The sequence below is a fragment of the Pelobates fuscus genome, chromosome 5 (genome assembly GCF_036172605.1).
Source record: "Pelobates fuscus isolate aPelFus1 chromosome 5, aPelFus1.pri, whole genome shotgun sequence".
Classification (NCBI taxonomy): Eukaryota; Metazoa; Chordata; class Amphibia; order Anura; family Pelobatidae; genus Pelobates; species Pelobates fuscus.
In genome coordinates, this window is record NC_086321.1 from 342,293,987 (window position 1) to 342,317,131 (window position 23,145).

Below are 23,145 nucleotides of genomic sequence, written 5' to 3' on the forward strand. Positions count from 1 at the left end.
GGGTACCACTACTCTGCAAGCAGAGTTACGTGCACAGAGAAGCTAGCTAGGCTATCAAAGTGACACAAGAAGGATCCCCAGGAAACTATGAGTCTACACAATCTCCACAGATCCAACACACCTCTTTTTCCATACAGCCCCAGCCACGAGGCTCCTAAAAGAGTAAAACAGGCAAAGAAGACCCCCAGGAACACATCCACAGGTCAACCCCCCTTTTTCCCTACAACCACAGCACCGTGGTTCCTAAAAGGAGTAAAACAGGCAACAGAAGACCCAGGCAAATCCCCTCAGGTCCACCCCCCTTTATCCCAAAAGGGGTAAAATACAAACAGATAGACAGACAAACTGAAGACCCAGGCAAATCCCCTGCAGGTCCACCCCCCTTTATCTCAAAATGGGGAAACAGGCAAACAATTCAAACATACCCAGGCAACAGATAGACTAAAATGCAGGTAAACAAGTGAGTAACGAGACACCGGGCAAGATATTACCTGTCTTTGATGTCCTCCCGGGAAGCAGTCACAGACACGTGGATGGGTCAATCAAAGGGGCCGGAACATACCGGTGGCTCTGCAGAAGTCTCTACCGTGTACCTGGAGGTGATCAATCTCCTTTCCTTCCCCCCGGATTCCTCCGTCCAACTGCGTCTTCCTTAGGACGGCTCACCGGCCGGACATAGCCCGATGCCCCACGTTGGGCGCCAAGTTGTTATGGTACTTTTTAGCAGTAAACCAAAATGTTTAAATGTCTATCTGTTCCTGTCCAAATTAAGAAAATTGAATTGCATATATACGCTGAAGTAATTAAGTCTGACACACAGAGTTCAGGTTAAAATAACTTCGAGAAAATTTATTGGCAAGTGATTAAAAAACGGGCGCGCAGGCCCTTTTAAGAGGCATTTTGCGTCATCATTGATTATTAGAATATCAGCAAATAAACATCATTAATTGGATTAATTGTTAAGTGTCGGGATTAGTGTCCACCTATCAATATTATTAATTGGCTTAAAAACTAAGTGGTTAGTCCCGTGCCCACCCACCAAAAGGTGGGATTGTTCTGGACACGGGTGGGGACAAGGGGGTCTTGAGCGTCATTTTACACGGTCGGTGATCTCAGGCCTCGTGGCCAGGTGCAAGGTCTCTTATGAATAGAACATTTCATTACTACTGTGTTCTCATGGCCTTCAAATTATACTATGTTGCAAGTGAGGGGAAAGTCAGCAGTTCCTGAGTTAATCATGTCTTTACAGAAAATACAGTCTTTGTCCATTGTTAGATGTGCTGGGAAATTCTGTCATGTAATGTAGTTTTAAAATGTAGAAGTTAGGTTATGAGGACAAAATGGAGGAATGAAGAAGTCAGGTTAGGAGGACAAAATGGAGGGTTTGTCACAGTATTAGGTTAAAATGGAGTTATTGCAATAATTCAATACAAGTACAATAAAGATTTTTAATAATTCTACATCAGTCTCAGTAGAGTGGAGAGGGCGGAAACCAGATTGAAAAGGGTCAAGGAGAGAGTTGGAATTGAGGAAATGAGACACACGGGTAAAGACAAGTCTTTCCAGAAGCTTTGAGGAAAAAGGGAGCAGGGATATGGGACGATAGTTAGAGGGGGTGGACGGGTCGAGGGATGGTTTTATTAGTATAGGTACTACAGTGGCATGTTTAAGGTCAGCAGGGACAATGCCAGAAGAGAGAGCAGTTGAAGATGTGAGTTAAGGAAGGCACAAGACAAGTGGAGAGAAATCTTATTAGGTGAGATGGGACAGGATCGAGCGGGCAAGTGATGGGGCGAGAGGAACAGAGAAGAGCAGCCACCTCTTGGTCAGTAGCCGGGGAGAATGTCTGAAGGGTAGGAAAGGCATGATCTATGTGTGGTTGAGGAACAGAATGGCAAGGAGGGGAGAATTCTTTCCTTAGCTGTTCAATCTTGTCAGTAAAGTAACATGCAAAGTTATGAGCAGTAAGGTTAGTTTGGGGGGTGGCCACAGCAGGGCGAAGAAGAGAATTAAAGGTGTCAAAGAGACGTCTGGGATTGCGGGAGCATGAACTAATGAGAGAGGAATGATGAGACATATGATTTCCTTGTGCTGGAATTACCAGTGTGGTGGCAGCTTTAGAGGAGGTGAAGCAGAGATGGGCAGAGTGAAGGCAGCTAAGCTTTGTGGCAGATGTTTCACGTTTTGGAAAAAGCAGAATCATGTCACCTTTCGAGGCAAAGGGCAACCGGTGTCCAGTCTTCCTCTTTGCCATCTAAAATCCTCACCAGCTGCCCTGATAAAGCTTTCATTATGTAGAACAGCATCAGGGGGAGATTGAACTTTGAGTGGTGGTAGGAACAGCACCCAAACATGCCTTAAACAATAACAATGAAACTTTTGTGATTATAATGCTCTGAGCGTCTCTTTAAATTTGTTAACTATTAGAAGAGGTTACCGTCCATTCTTTTATTTGCATAACCGATGTCACCTTCAGTGTCTGCCAGCAAAACGAGATACCAGAAAGAAAATCAATGATTAAATTGTGATCCCACAATGCCAAGCTGTATAGTGTATGAGGAATTGTTTTCCAGGTAGGTAGTTATACTACATTCCAATGTCATCACAGGACAGGTTAAAAGGCAACTGAACAACAATGGCAAAGTATGTTTCTAATAAATAGCACAATGAGATCATACAAATGTGTAAGTGAATATTCTGTGATTTTTGTAACTGCCAGGGCCCTGTCATGACTTTGTTCCCTGGTGTCACACTTTTAAAGACCCCAGGGAACTGTCCCGAAAACAAAATGTAGCACGAGCACAGGGCCTGTGCGAAGATTTTTGGCTAGAAGGATGCATTGCAATTTGCTAATTTCACCTATGTGTCTTACACACCCCCTTTAGTGTATTTTTGAATATACTCTATTGACTACAACCCTCTGTTGCATGTCACTCAGCCACTGCCTTACCCATTCAATAATAATATATTCAGATTTTCAGCCCAGCCCCATTATAAAGGCGCTAGCCGTCCCGTGTGGCACACAGGGCGCGGGGAAATGATGTGCTGTGTATCCTTGCACGCTCTATGGAGCCTCTGACATGGACCACAGCCAGATTCTGGGCTGGAGAGAGGGGCAGCAGCTTGACCATACTACGTGGAGTGACTGGCAGTAAAGAGAGTGCTGGGCGCCCGCCTCCTGTTGGTCAACGGGCCAGTGCTGCCTTATGGTAACATTTCAAATTTTAGATGACACTAACAGGCAGCATTGCTAACTTGGCGACATTTCCAATACATCTATATTGGCCTTACATTTGAAATTGACTCTGAATTCTCACGTTAGTGAATAACCGTGACCGGCTGCTGTCTACATAATACGAGCTTTACGTGCTAGTGGCTTCCGCTTACCCGTGTGTTCAGCTCAACACTGCACCAAGTGCCTTAATCAGTCTAACCACAGCTCAGCTAGATGTGAGTTCCTCATGACTATTGTTTGCTTATGTATTCACACACAGAGAAAATGGTGCCAGGTATACAAATGCTTTAATTCTTCCAGTAGCAACCGATAAGCAATGCATTGTAGAGGAAGGTGTTATGAAACAATTCATTTCAATAAAGTCATTGCTCTCTGCGTGTTATAAAGGATTATCTAAAACCTCACCACTAAACCTTTCTTTGTAGTCATAATCCCCCATCCACCTTTTGTAGTATGGGCACCGGCGCACCACTATCATTCGTGTTATGAAAGCAAACACTGTATCTGCTAATTCAGGTATCTCCATACTTCAGTATGTTGGACCCTATAGTAGCATGACCATATTAAAATGAAAGAAAGGGTAAAGTGGAGCACAAACCCCCCCAAAAAAGGAAATGTTCTCAATTTTTTTTTTTTTAAATCAATCATTCATAGTCAAATCCCACTGGTGATCCAATATTTATTTATTGCCATGACTACTTATATTAACTATTTCATACACAAGAAAATATATTTATGATCTCCCACCTGTATGGTTTCTAATTTCTTTATAGTTGGCTCTTTAGGTTATTTCCTATTGGCGATTCATAGCACAATGTTGATATACACAGATCCTCCACAATATTAAGATCACCTGCCGATTATCGTGTAGGTCCTCCGCGTGCTGTCAAAAAAGTTGCGTCAAGGCATGGTTTTCACAATGCCTTTGAAAGTGTCCTATCGTATCTGGCGCCAAGACATTAGCAGAAGAACCTTCAAATCCTGCAAGTTACAACTTGGGGCCTCATTGCATGAGATTTGTTATTCCAGCACATCAGTGATATTAAGATCCATGTTCCTTAAAACAATCCTGAACATTTTTTGCAGTGTGGCAGGGTGCATTATCCTGTTGAAGGATGCCACTGGCATCAGGGAACACTATTGCCATGAAGGGTGTACATGGTCTGCAACAACTCCAAGTTGGTAGTACATGTCAAAGTAGCATCCACATGAATGCCAGGACCCAAGGATACCAAGCAGAACATTGCCAAGAGCATAACACTGCCTCCGCCGGCCTGCCTTCTTCCCATAGTGCATCCAGGAACGGTGCAAGGATTTTTGCTGCCCTAGGCAAAATAAACATTTGCCCCCCCCCCCCCCCCGTAATGATATAATCAAAGTTATTTACTGCACTGATCAGTGGTTTTAATGTTGTGGCTAATCAGTGCATATGCTTTAAACCTAGAAGTCTATCTGTTAGAATGCAATCTTATTGCTTCTATCCAGCACAACGATAAGTCTTTAAGACAATGATTATATAGATATATATATGTGTTATAAAAACATATGTGATGAAAACAAAGTGACCTAATTAAAGGGATACTATAGTGCCAGGAATGCAAAGCTGTACACCTGGCACTTTCGCGCCCCCTGACCCACAGTTAAAGGGACACTCCAGGCACCCAGACCACTTCTGCCCATTGGAGTGGTCTGGTTGCCAACTCCCACTACTCTTAACCCTGCAAGTGTAATTATTGCAGTTTTTTTATAAACTGCAATAATTACCTTGCAGGGTTAACTCCACCTCTAGTGGCTGTCTACTAGACAGCCACTAGAGGTCACTTCCTGCTCTATAGCACAGGAAACCTGTGCTAGAGCATCGCTGGACGTCCTCACGCTGTGTGAGGACCTCCAGCGTCGCTCAAATCCCCATAGGAAAGCATTGAAATTATTTTTCAATGCTTTCCTGAGGCAGCGGCGATGTCCCTCGCCGCTGTCTCCTCCTCCGCGACGCTACTCCTCTCCATTGCGTCGGCCGGTGGGCGAGAGATGCTGGCTCTCCACACAGTCTGGGGCTGGAGAAGAAATCTGCTTTGCTGTCCCATCGCTGATGCGCATTAGGTCTCCTCGCCCACCGGCCGACGCAATGGAGAGGAGGAGTGTCGCGGGAGGAGGAGACAGCGGCGAGGGACATCGCCGCTGCCTCAGGTAAGTGACTGAAGGGGTTTTCACCCCTTCAGTACCTGGGGAATGGTGGGTGGGAGGGAGAGAGAGGGACCCTCCAGTGCCAGGAAAACTGATCGTTTTCCTGGCACTGGAGATTCCCTTTAATAAAGGGTTAAAAACCCTTTATTTACTTACCTGATCCCAGCGCCGAAGCTCTGCCCCCTCCGACGGCCTATGACAAGTGGGCGCTAATGTGCATGCCCGGCAAATGTAGTGCACACATTAGACCTCCCAATCGGAAAGCATTTAATCAACTCTTTCCTATGGGGAAAAAAAAAATCTGACGCTGGGTATCCTCAGGCAGAGCGTGAGGACGTCCAGCATCAGATACCGGACCAATGGTACATTTTTATCCAGGAAGTGGATACACTTAATATAAAAGATATAAATTCTGGTTGAACAGACATATATAGCTCAAATTCTAGGTTTTGTTCTGGTCAGAACTTGTTCAATTTCCTCTGTCCTTAAGGGGTTAAACCCTTCTACATACACAGGCCACGTTTTGTTTAACAGTGAATTAGTATAATTAACACAGCAAAATTAATTATTTAATTATATATTATAAAATCACAATGCAAATATTTGCACATGAATAGGAGATATTTTTTTTTTTTTTGTCAATCTCTTTTTTTTTTTTTTATTGAGGCATAAAAGTATATGGGATACAGAATGAAAGATGGGAGACGATAACGTTCCATACATAACGGGTATAGTACAATGCAGTATATATCATCTTTGCTTAACTTTAATCCTCATTTTATTTTAAGAGGAGTTGGTCTAGTAAGTTGAGCGTAGTGGTAAAGAAAGTAGTGGTTGGACTAAAGGGAGAAATCAGGCAGCGTTATAGTAGTAACACTAAACAGGTTAATAAGGTAGGCATATGTTAGGCTACGTTGCCCTTTATAATCGAGTCGTAAAAGTCTACAAGGTGCTAAAATAAGGTAAAAGTAATTACTTGCTCCCGTGCCTACTGTGTGATTAATACGTTTTAAACAGTGGAGATTATTACATGAGTGCCAGGCCGTCTGGCTCAGCTCCTTTAGATTAGTACATTGATAAACAGGTTAGTGGCGTTTGTCCAATCGAATGTCACTAAGGTTAGAATGAAAGCAGGTATAAAACAATTAACGAGAGAGACCTCGCTTGGTACATGGTATCAGGAACACAAAATTAATAAACAAAACTGAAACGTCAGCTGGCTGACCAGGTTAACCCAAGATAAGCAGGCATAAGTCATGCTCCGCTTGTTAGTGCTGGCCGTAAAACATGTTGGGTGCATTCGAGGCTTGGGAATGGGGCTAGAGGAGGTAGCGACAGTAAAAGATGCCTGCACCTCTTTGAGGCCTATAGGGCGACTGTGAAAACATGCACTTAGTGAGACAGTAAACAATATGAGCCATAGAACAAAACTACAAAATCAATACAGATATCCAACGTCATGGCAGATTTAAAAAATTCACATTTTGGTATAGTATTAAGGCTTATATCATAGGTTTGTATATTTCTGTAGCTGCCTGGGATATTATTAGTTATATGAAATTATAGCCAGGAAAACTTTATTTAAGGAGCGAATGGGTGTGCGGTCTAGCGGTTAGGTAATGGGAGAGTCGAGGTGGTTCTTAAGTGTGTCATCTTTAGCGAAATGCTTAGTATATGAGGCGCCATCACTGGTATAGCTACACTATTTTTGACTAATCAGACAGTTGCTTAGTTAATGTTTGGTTGCAAGGTGTTTGTAACAGCTATGTGTGTGGTCCTCTTTGCCCGTGTGATGTGTTTAAAAGACAAGTGTGGTAGTGTAGAGCTGTGGTTAATATAAGTGAAGTTAAGCATAAGAAGGGTGAAACGGTAACCAATATGCAATAGGGGTTAAACATGTCATCAACATTTGACTTTAAACATGGCTTCAGCATTTGGTAACGACAAACACAGTTTGGTCAGGGATTATAAATCTGTGTGGTAACTGTCCCGACCACGTCTCGGTGACCCTAAAGGGGCGGGTTACCGTATGTTCGGTGTAAAAGTTCTGGCCGTCTTGACAGGTATTCCGTATGGGCGTCCGTCGTTGTTCAAGTTGTAATAGTGGCGTATGAGTCGGGGGTGAGGCCTTGTGGGACGAACGGGACAGTTCTGGTTGGGTCCCATCTGTGCTGCGGGGATACTGGGCTCTTCCGACCGTTTGGGTTGAGGGAGTCCATAGGTAGGCCTAAGGATTGTAGAAGTGGAGCCGCGTCACATAAGTCCCGTACCTGATGCAGGTCAGATCCTCGTTGGACTGTTAGTGTGTGGGATGGTCGCCATCGGTAACTGAGGCCCTGTTGGCGGAGGAGGGTGGTGAGTGGCTGGAGGGATCGTCTCCAAGCCAAGGTGCCGTTGGAGAGGTCGGCGTAAAAACTCAGTGCCCTTCCATCAAATTGTAGGGGTGTCCTGCCCCGCAGGGCGTCCAGTATCGCTTTTTTGTCAGCTCCATTCCGGAGTGCAACTATGGCGTCTCTGGTGGTCCCAGCGGGTGCCTTTGGCGATTTGGGGACCCTGAATAGGTGGTCTGGGCGGATGCGTTCCGCCTGTGCGGGTGGCAGAATCATCGCTAGCAGGCGTTTGACGACCTCCGGTAGGCCCGCATCTGTGGTTTCCTCGGGGAGCCCTCTGATTTTTAAATTGTTACGCCGCCTGGCGTCTTCGTTCTCGGCCATGCGGCGTTTGTGGGAGCGTTGCTGTAGTTGTAGCTCCTGCATAGCACGTTTGAGTTCCTCTATGTCTCTGGCGTTTGTGTCGGTTCGGGTCTCCACTGCATTTAGGCGAGTTGTTAACCCCTTTAGGTCTCCCCTCAGCGCAGTAATGTCCTTATGGATGCCGTCGTGGTGGTCAGCTAGAATTTGCTTTAGGATCGCCACTGTCACAGGTGTGGGGTCTGGTGTGGCATTAGTCGGAGGTGAGGGCCGTCCTGCTGTGTGGGCTGGTAGGTATTCCTCCCCTGAGAGGTCGTCAGAGAAGTCCGAGCAGCCTCCGTGGAGTACCGCCATGTTGGCTTCGGTTGCGCCTCTGGCCTGCCTCCACATGTCTCCTATGGTGAGTCCCGGGTTGTTTTTCCCTGGGTTTTTTTTGTTCGTTCTGCGACCCATGTTGTCAGGGTGTGGATCGGGGGCTTTTGCCGTGGTTCAGCTGCTGGATATGTGGGTGTTTGTCCGATTTTCGGTGTTTGGGCCTCGGAGCGCCAGAGTAGTGCGACCGTTTGCCTCGGCTGTCAAGCTCCGCCATGAATAGGAGATATTTTAATCATAAGATATCGATAACAAAATAAAATGTAGGTAATATACCTATTCATGCTCATAAATGGGAAAATGACTATATGCGCATATTATTCAGTGTGGGTATTTTTCTTTGTGGGCATTTTTCCGTGTGGGCATTTATGACCGCGGGTTTTTTTCTGTGTGCAATTTTCATGTGGGCTTTTTTTCTGGTCACCGTAAATCTGTACTCTTATTCAGAAAAGATACTATGCATGCGTAAGCAAATTTGGTACTGCTCCACCCAGTGGCATACACACAAACCATGGGGCCCCGGTGCGAAAATGATCCGTGCCCCCCCCCCCCCTCCCGATAGACACATACATACAAACAGATAGGCACACGTATATACATACAGACACACACACACACAGACACATACAGACCGACACACAGACAGGCACACAGACACATACATACATACATGCAAACAGACCGGCACACATACAGGCACACAGACACATACATACATACAAACAGACAGGCACACCTACAGGCACACAGACACATACATACAAACAGACAGGCACACACACACAGACACACACATGACAAAATAAAAAATATATATATTATAGATGTGTAAAAGTATAGACACATACATAAAAAACAGACAGGCACTTATACACACAGGCAGACACATACAGACAGACAGACACACACAACGCACATACATGCATACAAACAAACAGACAAGCACACACACAGACAGACACACACACATACACAGACATACATACAAACAGGCAGATACACAGACAGACACACATACATACAAACACACACACACACAAAATGTTAAAGTCACCCTCCTGTTTCCTACCGTTAAGGTGCAGGAGGGTGACTTTCCTTGAGGTGCAGTGGTGGCTCAGGTGGATGGGAGTCAGAGTTTCCACTCTGACTCCCTGTTCTTCCTCCCGCGCGGCTCTCAGTGTTAGCTGGGAGGAGTGATGTGCGGTCACTTCCTCCCAGCTCTGTGTGATGCAATCACAGGAGGCCCGGTCGCGCTGTTAAAGCGCCCAGCGCTGACCGTGCCCCCTGACAATCCATATCCATCGGGTGGCCCTGACAGCATGGGCCACCCGATGGACCCCTCAGACGGCGGCCCCGGCGGTTTGCCGTGTGGGCCGGGGCCGCAGAAGATGATGGCGGCGGATACCTGGTCACAGGGGTCCGAAGTATGTACGCCGCTGCCTCCACCTACTGTACAGTTCTATTTCCATTTGCAATTCATGGAGTATATGTGTGCATGCACGAGGGTTAGTGTGTGTATATGTGCATGCATAAGGGTTTGTGTATGTGTGCGTGCACAAAAGTGTGTACACGGGTAATTATATGTAAAAATATCCAACCTGAAGATGGTGGGTGAATATCTGCGAATGTGTTAGCATATCATACCCACATGCTGAGAGCTAGGTCAGATTCATAAGATCAGTGCAGCCACTCTGTTTCATAAAGGAACAGTATAGGGTCAGGAATACAAATGTGTATTCCTGACCCTATAATATTATAATCACTATTTAGGTGGCCAACACCCCTTAAATAGTGTAAAATCTTACCTTTAAATTGAATCAATGCATTTCTATGGGGAAGGTTCAGTGCCTGCATGCACAGGGTGGAGGCACTGAATGTCAGTGCTGCACATTGTGCAGCACTGACCCAGGAAGCACCTCTAGTGGACGTGTGACTGCCACTGGAGGTGTCCCTAGGAAGCAATGTAAACACCTGCAGGGACATACTATACAATTAAATTAAGCTGCAATTAATCTGCTTGATATTAAAGTACGTACTTGGTCCACATTCACACTCTGGTGTATGGGTACACTCCAGTCATCAGAATGACCTTGGTCATGCAGTCAAGCAATAAATACATAGAGACAAGATGGCATTGCATTTTTATTACATACATTATTTTAAACGAAAGTACTTTTATAAATTCTTATTAACACAACATTTACTGCACTTACCCATATTAAAAAAGATTTAACCCTTTTACCGGTTGTGATGACGTTTTTGGCAAAGAAAGGATCACTTTTCATTACCTTAGAAAATAATGTTTTTTCGGTGGACTGAGTCTTTCTAGAGACAGCCGGTGACTTTGGATGCTCTCGGTGTCATATAGTCATATATTCATTGTCCAAATGGCGGTGTTTCTGCATTTGGGTGACTTGTTCACCCCAGACAGCACAGTTACTTTATAACTCCGTATCTAAATTGTGTCTCGACGTCTCAAACAGGCATGGCGTCAATTGATTTTGTTCTCTTCAGCAAATGAGGGCAGTGGGTGAGAACGTTTTCTATTCTAGAAGATCGCTATAGTCAGGGGGATTACTGCGCTGGTCAACTGGATATAGAAGCATCTCTTTTCCCAGTGAAGTTATGGGTTCGTTCTGCCAAAAAAATGCATAAAACAGAATTATTTATACAGTAATAAACCCCTCCCTTGGAATCATTTTACATTGTTTCTGATTTTAGAATTCTAGGTTAGAATACAGTGATCTTAGTCATGAAATGCAGTGTTTACCTGACAGGGCTAAATATAGGAAGTCCTTCTCAAGCATGTTTATTTTTTGGGCAGGGATGACTGAAATAGTTTTGGCATAATGGGCCGTTTAATGTTTTTACTAGAAATGCAGAGTTTTTTTGCAAATTTGCTGCCTCCTGCAAAAATGGTCCAATCCATATACTGTCAAATATATACATAGTACAAGTATTGTGTATATATTTCGCAGTACGCGGATAGGAACTTTTTCTCACTATTTGGTTCACAGTTCAAATGAAAGCAACCGATAGAGGGGAAAAGTTGAGGAGCAGTTACAAAATAAAAAATTAAATCTAAAAATCTATATTTATAGATGTGTAAAAGTATAGCTGATATAAACATGGCTACCATTAGAAATTTGGGGGCCCCTTACACAGCTCAAGGTCTGGGCCTCAGAGGCCTTTCCACGAGTACACACACAGGGCCCACCCTGAGTCAGCCTACAAGGATCCAGTGTGTGTGTGTGTGTGTGTGTGTGTGTGTGTGTGTGTGTATATAGAGTGAAGGGGGGGAGGGGGGTGTGTGTGTGTGTGTGTGTGTTTTGGATGCAGAGTGTATGTATAGGCATTGCAAGGGAACTGGGGACAAAATGTGTGCTCAATTTTGTAAATAATGGTGGTGATAATGCAGTGGGTATGTGTGCACTGGATGCAGTGGTGTGCGTGGAGTGGATGCAAAGGGTGAATGCAGTGCCAATTGGTACCAGTGATTGGGAGCTATGTTTTCAGCTGACGCTCTCAGCCTATCATTGGTACCCATCTCTGCCAAGGCTAATGTGGAAGCATTAGCCCAATTAGCCCTGAGCTTTGTGTGATGAGATCCATATTAAATGTTTTACCACTTGAAAATGGTTTAATACCGAACAGAGGGACTCCAGGCAATGAGATTAAGTAATTAGTGCCTGTAATGTCCCTTTATTCACCTGTTTGCTCAATCTGCTCTACTTTATTTAACTCTACAAAGAAATTCCCCAGGCACTCAAAGTGTTAAAGTCACAGGCAGTTTTAATGAAACAAAAAGGCAGCAACGTTTCGACCTTGAAAAAGACCTCTTAGTAGGGCGAAACATTGCTGCTTTTTTTGTTCATTAAAACTGCCTGCGACTTTAACACTTTGAGTGCCTGGGGAATTTCTTGGTTTCCTTAACGTGTTGGGATTGCTGGTCCTGCTCCTACTGGGACTGAGTGCGCTTCCTATAATCACCTTTGCGCTACTTTATTTAACGGTCTTCAATGAACATTCCAAGGATTTATTGTGGAATACATTACATATTTTCCATTTATAATGCGATTAACGAATTTGACCCCTTGATGATATGCAATTATATCACACATCCGACCATAAAACAATCAACATTGCGCAGTTTGTCGGGTATAGTATGAAGGCTTTAATAGGTTAATCAAAACACAGCTGGTCAATTATTTAACAACATTAAAATCACCATTTTCTTCAATACCAAAAACATTTTCCATTTTTTTTTCCGACCTCTTTCACTGAAGTTTATGCAACACTTTTCACTAACACTTTAAATGGTTAAATATTCTGCAATACTAGTATTTTGGCATTTAGAATTTTTTATGAATCACCTTCTCATTTAAAGGTAATAAATACCTAAAGTAAAGTGCAGGTAGAGGTCACGTTTGATCTCGTATAACACACCCAACTGTGTAAACCAGAGTTTATTGGATAATCCCGCACTCTGCTTGTATCATGTTGGCACTTTTTTTTTATTTTTTTATTTACAATATAGGGGTTCATGCCGCTCCAGCACCATCTGAACAGCTGGCATTTGGCACAGCAAGGGAACGGAGGCCAAAATGTGTGCTTAATATTGTAAATAATGATGGTGATAATTGTCAATGTTTCATCTAATAACTAATGCAAGTGGCAAAGAGGGAGAAATGAAGTCATAGATAACAGAATTCCAAGTACATAAAGTTTGGTTGGGGATAAAGATCCAGGGGAGCCCTGGCGCTGGCTTATCTTTAGGGATTAAAGTATATCGGTGCAGCTGATTGGTTTAGAACGTCACCAATCCCCTTGTCAATCCAAGCTCTAAGCGAATCAGCAGCACTTCTACCCACAGCAGCCCGAGGCTTCCGTTTTGAAGATTTGCAGAAATATTTGTTTCTTAAGCCATTTGTTTTATGAATGGGGAACTACTGATTGGCTTAGCGCTTTAAGGTTTTCAGAAAATGAATGTTGGACAGGCAGAGTGAAACGGCACAGGAGGGGATACTCGGGGGTTAATATAAAGAAGGTAAGCCAGTGCCAATGATCTCCTGGCACCATAACAGCACCATTTTGATAAAGTGGTTAAGGTGCCCTGAGCGTTCCTTTAAGGGATTTCCAGCAAAAATACTGACTGCATGTTCTGTGTAATAAATAACTAGAACTGTAAACATTTCCACAAGGTCAAACATTAGAATTTCGAGTAATAAACACATTATGGCATTAAGGTTAAACTGTGTCTTGTGTAACGGGGCGTTTGCTTATTATCTCATGAATAGGGAGAAACATGAACAGTTGGCCTCTACTCACACAAAGCAATTTATGACATCCTGTGTATTTACCTTGCAATGAGATCATGTTCGACAGAAAAAATACCGGTATATAGATTTATAATTTGTAATCAATCGGTATACTTTTTGGCTCACGTCTGGCACGGTTTATCAATTTATTTTAACTGTGGAAATTGAAATTAGTCAGATCCTAGTATTAATGAAATTTTTGTCATGTGCAATTTATTTAGTCATTATCATATCAATCACTGCATTCCGAGTGTAGAAGTTACATAAAAAATTCGACAACTAACACCTCTAACTGTTGCTAACAAAAAAAACTTTAAAACCCAGCAGTTCCCAAACTGTGGTCGGCGGCACCCAGCGGAATATTTCCCTGCTGCTATGATTACAGCACTGGGGAAACATTACTGCTCAACAGAGACCTGGTTGAGTGCTGCGGTCCTTTAAGACCACGACCGGGCCCCTGTAATGTTGGCGCGGGAGGGAGAGGAGGCAGCCGCAGCGTGAGGGAAAAGGAGCATGAAGAGTTTCAGACCCCTCACTCGCACAGCATCAGGATTCCAAGCCACCCTCCTGGCACACAAGGTAAGCTAACAGGAGGGTGGCTGTGGATGTGTGTGTGTGTATGTATATATATATATATATATATATATATATATATATATATATATATATATATATATATATATATATATAGGCATGTATCCATGTTTGTGTGTGTCACAGTGCATGTGTGTATTTGTCGGTGTGTATCTATGTGTGTGTATGTGTCAGTGTCTATATGAATTTGTGTGTATGTGTCAGTGTATTTATATGCATCTGTGTGTTAATCTGCAAGTATGTATGTATGTGGTAGTGTATGTGCATGTGCATACATCCAATCAGTCAAACACCAGAACAACATGCAAACACACCACTGCATTAAAAAAATAAATGTACTGTATGTATACAAAACACACCCCTTCGCTCAAACACAAATACTTCACACAAATGTACATCCACATTTAAAAGTGAACATAACATTCAGACACACCCCTGCAATCAAATGCAAACATCACATACAAACACACCCCTGTATTAAAATACAATAAATGTATACAAGCAGTAGCATCCCTTCAAATACCAACACTGTACATTACACTATAGCGCCAGTAAATGTGGCAGCGCTGTACAGATATACAACCTAGAAATTTTGACTTGGGGCGCCTTGAAAAAATACTGAAATATTAAGGGCCCTTCGAACCTAAAAAGTTTGGGAACCACTGTGTTAACCAGTAATACAGATGTCTGAACTGAGCTTGAAAAGTACTCCCAGTAAGCTTCCATGATGCTTTGTCATTCTAAATGCATTTTAACCCCTTGAGGACGCTAGACGGTTCAGGACCGTCATCGGCATTTTTCCCTTGCCGACCGACGACGGTCCTGAACCGTCCTAAATTTAAAATGTACTTACCCGATCGCCGTCGTTCCCCCGGCGGCGATCGGCGTTGCTCCCGTTGTGGGGAGACTGCCTGCAGCCCAGACAGTCTCCCCATGGCGGTTTAGGACCCTTGGGGCCATGTGATCGCCCAACAGGGCGACCACATGGTCACAATAGGTGTCCTAGTCTCTGCCTGCAGGGGGACTGTCTGTGCTGACAGGCAGTCTCCCTGCAACTGTAAAATCAAAGAAAAATTTAAAGTGAAACACTTATATACACTTATAATTAATTTACACACGTATATATATATAATATATATAATAACTATATATTGTATATATATATTATTATAAAATACGAATAATAAATAATTTAAATTAAAAAAATTAAAAATAATAATACAAATTAAAAAAAATTATATATCTATACCAAATTTTATTCTAACTGTATTTTGATATTAATATATATATTTATATCAAAATACACTTAGAATGAAATTGTATATATATCTATGTATATATAAATAAATAAAAAGAATGCGAGCTATTCATATGTCCATATACAAAATTACATAAATAATTATATAAATATACACGTAGACTTCAAATATATAAATATGCATATATATTTAAATTCTACGTGCGTATTTATGTAATATTTTTACATAATTAAGTTATTTTATTGATTGCAATTTAAGGGACCTGCCTGCCAACCCAGGCCGAAAGTCCAGAGAATTTAATTTGCTATCACTGTATTTTACCCTGTAACGTTCTACGACACCCTAAAACCTGTACATGGGGGGTACTGTTTTACTCGGGAGACTTCGCTGAACACAAATATTAGTGATTCAAAACAGTAAAACACATCACAGCGATGATATTGTCAGTGAAAGTGACTTTTTTTGCATTTTTCACACACAAACAGCACTTTTACTGATGATATAATTGTTGTGATACATTTTCCAGTTTTGAAACACTAATATTTGTGTTCAGCAAAGTCTCCTGAGTAGAACAGGACCCCCATGTACAGGTTTTATAGCGTTTTTGAAAGTTACAGGGTCAAATATATGGGTCAAATATTTTTACATTGAAAATGGCCAGGTTGGTTACATTGCCTTTGAGAGCGTATGGTAGCCCAAGAATGAGAATTACCCCCATGATGGCATACCATTTGCAAAAGAAGACACCCCATTTGCAATACCTTGGATTATGTCCAGTCCTTTTTAGTAACCACTTAGTCACAAACACTGGCCAAAATTAGCGTTCAATTTAGTTTTTTACTTTTTTCACACACAAACAAATATGAACGCTAACTTTGGCCAGTGTTTGCGACTAAGTGGCTACTAAAAAAGTCTGGACATACCCCATATTGAATACCCTGGGTTGTCTACTTTTAAAAAAATATGTACATGTGGGGTGTTATTTAGCAATTTATGACGCAATTTATTGATACATTTTAAAAATTTATGTTTTGAAACCGCAATATCCTACTTGTACTTATAGCCCTATAACATGCAAAAAAAATAGCAAAAAGCATGTAAACACTGGGTATTTTTGAACTCAGGACAACATTTTGAATCTATTTAGCAGTTTTTTCATTTGCTTTTGTAGATGAGGAAAAGATTTTTCACATAAAATTCAAAAAACGGGTATTTTTTTAAATTTTTCATCATATTTTTTCATTTTTTTTAAATTAAATTACATGAGATTATATAAATAATGGTATGTAAAGAAAGCCCCTTTTGTCCTGAAAAAAACAATATATAATTTGTATGGGAACAGTAAATGAGAGAGCGGAAAATTACAGCTAAACACAAACACCACAAAAGTGTCAAAAAGATGCCTGGTCGCAAATGTACAACATCGCAAAAAAAGTCCGGTCCTTAAGGGGTTAAAGGCATGCAAAGCATTATTGTTGTAGTTCTGCAACACCTGGGGATCTACCTTTTGGGCACCTCTGCTCTATTTAATTCAACAGTCACTTCTCTAGAAATTACACATTTGAATAAAACACAAAAAAGCAACTTGTAATTGTTTTTTCCATACGATTCTCCGTTTATTAAAATTTTATAATAAACATTTAGCAAATGACAAATAAAATCGCAATCCAGTTCAGTCCTGGCAGAGCCAACTGGAGGGACACAATAAATGGTCCTATTTTTTTTCAGGAGGTGAACAATGGTGAGTCCACCGCCACTTTTCTCATGGCCCATGGGTGGCTGAACAGTAGCATGTCAACCCCTGTGATTTAACAACCATACCTGAAACCTGTGTGTGGGTGGTCAATAACATGCTTTTCCCTTTGATTTAAAATTTCTTACCCAAAGCCCATCTGTGACGGGTAAGGTGCATGAACAATAGCAAATATATTGTGCAAGGTTAGCCCCAGTATTTTAGGGTATTCCAGGTACCATGCCCATATTGCCAACTGGGCAGCAATATCATGACAGGTTAGGACATAAGGGAGATATTACACCTCCTTGACACTAATAAGGGGAACAATATTGACCACCGTAAGATTTTTTAATTAATCAACCACTGCATGATTAGCCCTTGTACCGTTGAGAGGTTTTGGTTCGTCCAAATAATTTTGTTTGAAATGATTGCATGGGCAAAATTCAGACAAATCAAAACAACAAATGGATCAAATTCAGCAGTCTAAACCAAAATATTTTTTTGGGCAAACCACATTTTTTAATCATGCACAATTCTAATAAAGGGAACTGTGATTTTTCATATTATGCTCAAGTCTAAATAGACATGAAAGCTTGAGCTGAAATTAACAGGTACTTGACGTCACCAGGTTTTATCTATAAATTTGTCTAAAATTTAATAGGCACTTAACCCCTTAAGGACCAAACTTCTGGAATAAAAGGGAATCATGACGTGTCACACACGTCATGTGTCCTTAAGGGGTTAAAGGACCACTATAGGCACCCAGACCACTTCAGTGCAATGAAGTGGTCTGGGTGCCAGGTCCCTCTAGTGTTAATCCTGCAGCTGTAAACATAGCAGTTTCAGAGAAACTGCTATGTTTCACCGAGGGTTAATCCAGCCTTTAGTGGCTGTCTCACTGACAGCCACTAGAGGCGCTTCCACGATCCTCGCTGTGAAAATCACAGTGAGAAGACGCTGGACATCGATAGGAAAGCATTGAGAAATGCTTTCCTATGGGCGGTTTGAATGAGTGTGCCGCTCTTCCCGTGCATGCGGCGCTGACGTCGGCAGGAGGAGGAGAGTTCCCCAGCGGCCAGGAGCAACACATACAACAGTAAACAAAGCTCCTATACTTAAACAGTGGTTTGGCTGTAGATGTCCTTTGACATTAATAGAAATCCGGCAAGCACATAGATTATATTTCAACCTAATATGCCAATTTTATTCTATTAAATCGGCTCTTACTCCATATCATGAAAACGTGCCAAAATCAACTTTATAAATGGGCTAGTTCAATTTGGTAACACATCTTTTTTGGCACACAAGTGGACCTGTCACAGTCACGAATCATTGTTTGGGTAATTAAAAGAAAAAGTATAAAAATATGTTCTCCAAGTAAATTTGAAACGGACATACACATTTTACTAAAATATTTACATTATCATAAAAACTGATACTATTATATTAAAAACTAGGCATGTGCATGGGAAAAAATTTCGGATCGGCATTCCGAAATTCGGGACTTCGGAAATTCAGTAATTTCGGAACTTCGGCAATTCGGCACTTCTCTTGCAGCCGCTTGGTAGATAACTCCCTCCCCGATCCCCACCCCTTAGCAGCGGTAAAATAATGGGGGGCCTATTGTCCTCCCCACGGCCCCCACCCCTCAGCGGCGGGTGGGGGCCCTAAAGTAAAATAATGGGGGGGGACATATTGTCCTTCCCCCGGCCCCCACCCCTGAGCGGTGGGTGGGGGCCTCTAAATTAGAATATGGAGGGAGGACCTAATGTCCTCCCCCCTGGCCCCCACCCCTGAGCGGTGGGTGGGGGCCCTAAATACTAATTAGGGGGGAGGCCTAATGTCCTCCCCCCTGGCCCCCACCCCTGAGCGGTGGGTGGGGGCCCTAAATTAGAATGAGGTTAGAATTAGGTTACTTAATCCACCAATCAGGGTGTTATGAGTCAAATTACACAGCGTGGGAAAATTACAAAGAACTTTCCCACGCTGTGTAAAATGACACAGAGCACTCTGATTGGTGGATTTCAAGCCAACCAATCAGAGTGCTGTGACAGGTAAATGTAGAGACTTACCTGTCAGTCTCTTCATTTACCTGTCAGAGCACTCTGATTTGATGGCTTAAACCCACCAGAGTGCTCTAAGCCTAATTGCCGGGCAGGGCAAGGCTTTATAAGCCTTCCCCCGCCCTGCAGAGCTCAGTCTGCGCGGCACCCTCCATGGGTGAAGACGGATTTTTTTTTTTGCGATCAGTTTTTTTTTTGTTTTGTTTTTTTAGTGCGTCGGTTATTATGGCTTTTTATTTGGACTTTTTGGGGCTGAAAAAAATAAGATTTTAGAAGAAAGAAAACATCAAATGGAAAGTTTTATTTTATTTTTTTAACAGGTTTGGCTAATGGTCCCCCTTCACTATTTTTAGGGTGAGGGGGGGTTCATTTTTTTGGGAGGGGGGTGACTAGGGGTTTGGGGACCCCTAGTCACCTGGGGAGGGGGGGGGTCATTTTTTATTTAGGGCTGGGGTTCAGGGGGGAGGACATTAGGTCCCCCCCTAATTAGTATTTAGGGCCCCCACCCACCGCTCAGGGGTGGAAAATAGGCCCCCCCCCATTATTTTACTTTAGGGCCCCCACCCTCCGCTCATGGAAGGAGGGGGTGCCTTTTTTTTTTTTTTTTTTACAGTGAGCAGCCATAGGTTGCTCACTGTTTAATAGACATGCCCCTACTCGCAGTATAGCGAGTAGGGGCATTATTTACTAATACTAAGTAATCTTTACTTAGTATTAGTAAATTTGTCTGAAAGACCAATTCAGGTCTTTCAGCCTTTTAGTAGATAGCTCCCTAATACCGTGGGAATTAGGGAGTTATCTCCTTATTCATTCCTGTCTTTACATGACTGGCTAAATAACTTACATTTTATATGAATGTATGTTACTTGATTGTTTTAAGTGTTGCAAATACTTACAGCTGAATCCTGGCTACGTTTGTTTACTTTTTATTTAAAATTGTATACAGTGTAACATTCTTCATTCTTCCACTGGGTAAGTATATTAGTACTTAGGCAATACTGTGCTTCGGAACTTCGGAAGTACCCGAATGTCCAAATTGCTCGAAATTCGTCTGAATTCATATTCGGACCGAAACGAATTGCACATGTCTATTAAAAACATTGCTTTATTAAAACCTATTAATCTAGATTCAATCTTTATGATTTATCAAAGATCTGTATTGTCCTACTTTTGTTTTTTACACACAAAATGATTCAAATTGATGCCCCCTCTCTACATACAAACAGTGGTTATTACCTTATTACCAAAATAACAACCTATTAGTAATTCTTTAAAGGGACACTATAGTTAACCACACCACTTCATCTCAACAATTCGGTCTAGGTGCCATATCACTGTGCTACGAATGAACCAAGAGTGTAATGTCAGCTACTACAACAGCAGGCCTACTTTAAGCGTATGAGGGAATGATGGATAAACAAAGCCCCTCACCTAGACTAACACCAAAGCAGCTAAATTATACTAGAATATATATACATATACACATGTACACACACACACCTCTAAATTTTCACTGGCCCAGTAGCCATTGGAAAGTAAAAATGATTTACCCCTACCGAGTGCGACAGGCCTACAATGGTGACATGGACCTTCCAGACCCACAATGGTGACATGGACCCTCCAGGCCTACAATGGTGACATGGACCCTCCAGGCCTACAATGGTGACATGGACCCTCCAGGCCTACAATGGTGACATGGACCCTCCAGGCCTACAATGGTGACATGGACCCTCCAGGCCTACAATGGTGACATGGACCCTCCAGGCCTACAATGGTGACATGGACCCTCCAGGCCTACAATGGTGACATGGACCCTCCAGGCCTACAATGGTGAGTAACTTTTTGGCTTGTCTAGTAGAATGGAATTTCAAATTTAATTATTTATATTATAAATATTGTTCATTTCTGTTAATGAATAAGTTATTGAAAACAACTTCATAATTAGGAAAAAAATAGAAAGTTTGGAATTACTCATTCTGCTGATTCATTGTGTGGCCAATGCAGTTGCTGATAAATGGCACACTACTGCTAAATTTGGGCTCGTTTACAATTGCATAGTTTATTCATTACCAGCACGCTGATACACACTAAAATGCCTGTCGCTACTGTTACTTCAGTTTACGTCTTACAAAACTCCATGCAGTGTAGCTGTCTGTTCCTTAATATGAGATCCAAACCTAAAAATGTTGGATTTTTGTATTTAAGCTAACAATAAGCCTTCCCGGTATGATTTTGAAATAGTCTTCCTGTAACCAGGCTCCCTGTAAAGGAGGACATGATTTTAAGGTCAACAACTGGAAAACCACCACCACTTTGCCAAGCCTTGTTGTACACACTGCTTTGTAAACATTTAGAATGTTTTACCTTGTGATATTCGACAAGGTCAGCCAGAGTTCCATGCTGCAGTTGATCCACTCCCAAGAAGCTGTATGATGTGCCAGAAGCATCTATGAGAAAGTGGCTGTACCCTTCTGCGGAGCGGTATGAAAGCACATAACCCTGGATTTTTTCACTGACGCGTAGCAGGAAGCTCCCTGCCCCGTGGCTCTTTAAAAGATCCTCTGAATCAGTTCGGGAGATGATGCCTGGTTATATTAAAGAGAAAAAGATTGTGTTATCCAACAGGTGAAGGTGCCGATGGGAGTATTTTTGTGATTAAATTGTCATAAGCAACAGTGAGTATACTCAAGCTCTTAGGGCATTACAATCTGCGTAGGTAAACCTGTTATGTTTTGATTTTTTTAGAGTTATACTGCAAATCCACATATATGTTATATTGGAATTCCAAATTATTCCAAAGATATAAATGTTTGTCTTAATTCTCTTTTAGAAATATGGCAAAATAGGTCAAACATCAATAGGTCAAAAAAAAATCCATCAGCTTTTGTTAGTGGTGCCGATGCGAAAAGACATTTGCACAAACAAAACTCTAGAACATGTAAATATAGCATAGCTCTATACAAAGGCAATAGTGTACTAGAAGATCCAATGGTAAGATGTACAGCTGTGTCATGGCTCTGGAAATGTGAGGAGCAAGAAAGACATCTACTATTAAAGGGACACGGCACTGCCCAAATACAAAATAAATACAAATCACTGTTTAGTAGCTATACCCCAAATGAAAACTTGCATGCATTTAATTATGCATTTTTTCATTGGAGATATATCTAATAACAGTTTGCAAAAGTGCAGTTCTCTTGTTTTCTGCCTTTCCAAGCCCTCCCCTTCTATCCCCGCCCAGACTTTCTGTGGCTGTCCAATCACAGCCTTCCCAATGCAACTCAATGAGAAACCTTTGCAAGGCAGATGCTCTTAGCAACTGCTGCCTCTTGAATTCAGTGAAAATAAGCTAACCAAACCAGGATGTAACAGGACCTGTTGTCTGCTTGAAAAGCCTGGGGCTGTAAACGGTATAAATTTATAAAAGTGTCAATTTCTATTTAACTCTGCACTATTTGCAAAATTTTAAAAAATAAACAACAAAATAAAAAAAAAGGACACACCCATCACACAAAGTTTTTCAGCAAGTGGTATGTTAAGTGGTATGTTACACTTGTGCATGGTAGAAAAATTTGGTACGGCTGAAACACTTGGCTTGAAAATCAAATCTTCAGTGTAACAGATGTTTTGTCAAGTGACATTTTAACTTGTCCACATTTTGTCCACAAATTATTTATTTATTTTAAATTCGGGAG

General features: G+C 42.0%; 1 protein-coding gene across 2 annotated transcripts in view; it reads right to left on the minus strand.

Moving 5' to 3' along the window:
* Positions 1-10,616: 10,616 nt before the first annotated feature.
* The window catches only part of SH2D4A (SH2 domain containing 4A), a 102,405-nt gene continuing 89,876 nt past the window's right edge, over positions 10,617-23,145 (minus strand). For both annotated transcript variants that reach the window (XM_063455818.1, XM_063455817.1), the window contains 2 exons: positions 21,815-22,035; positions 10,617-11,117 (listed from right to left, as the gene is read on the minus strand). In XM_063455818.1, coding sequence (XP_063311888.1) covers positions 11,025-11,117; positions 21,815-22,035 — 314 coding nt within the window. In that variant the 3' untranslated portion in view covers positions 10,617-11,024. The remainder of the gene's footprint in view (positions 11,118-21,814; positions 22,036-23,145) is intronic.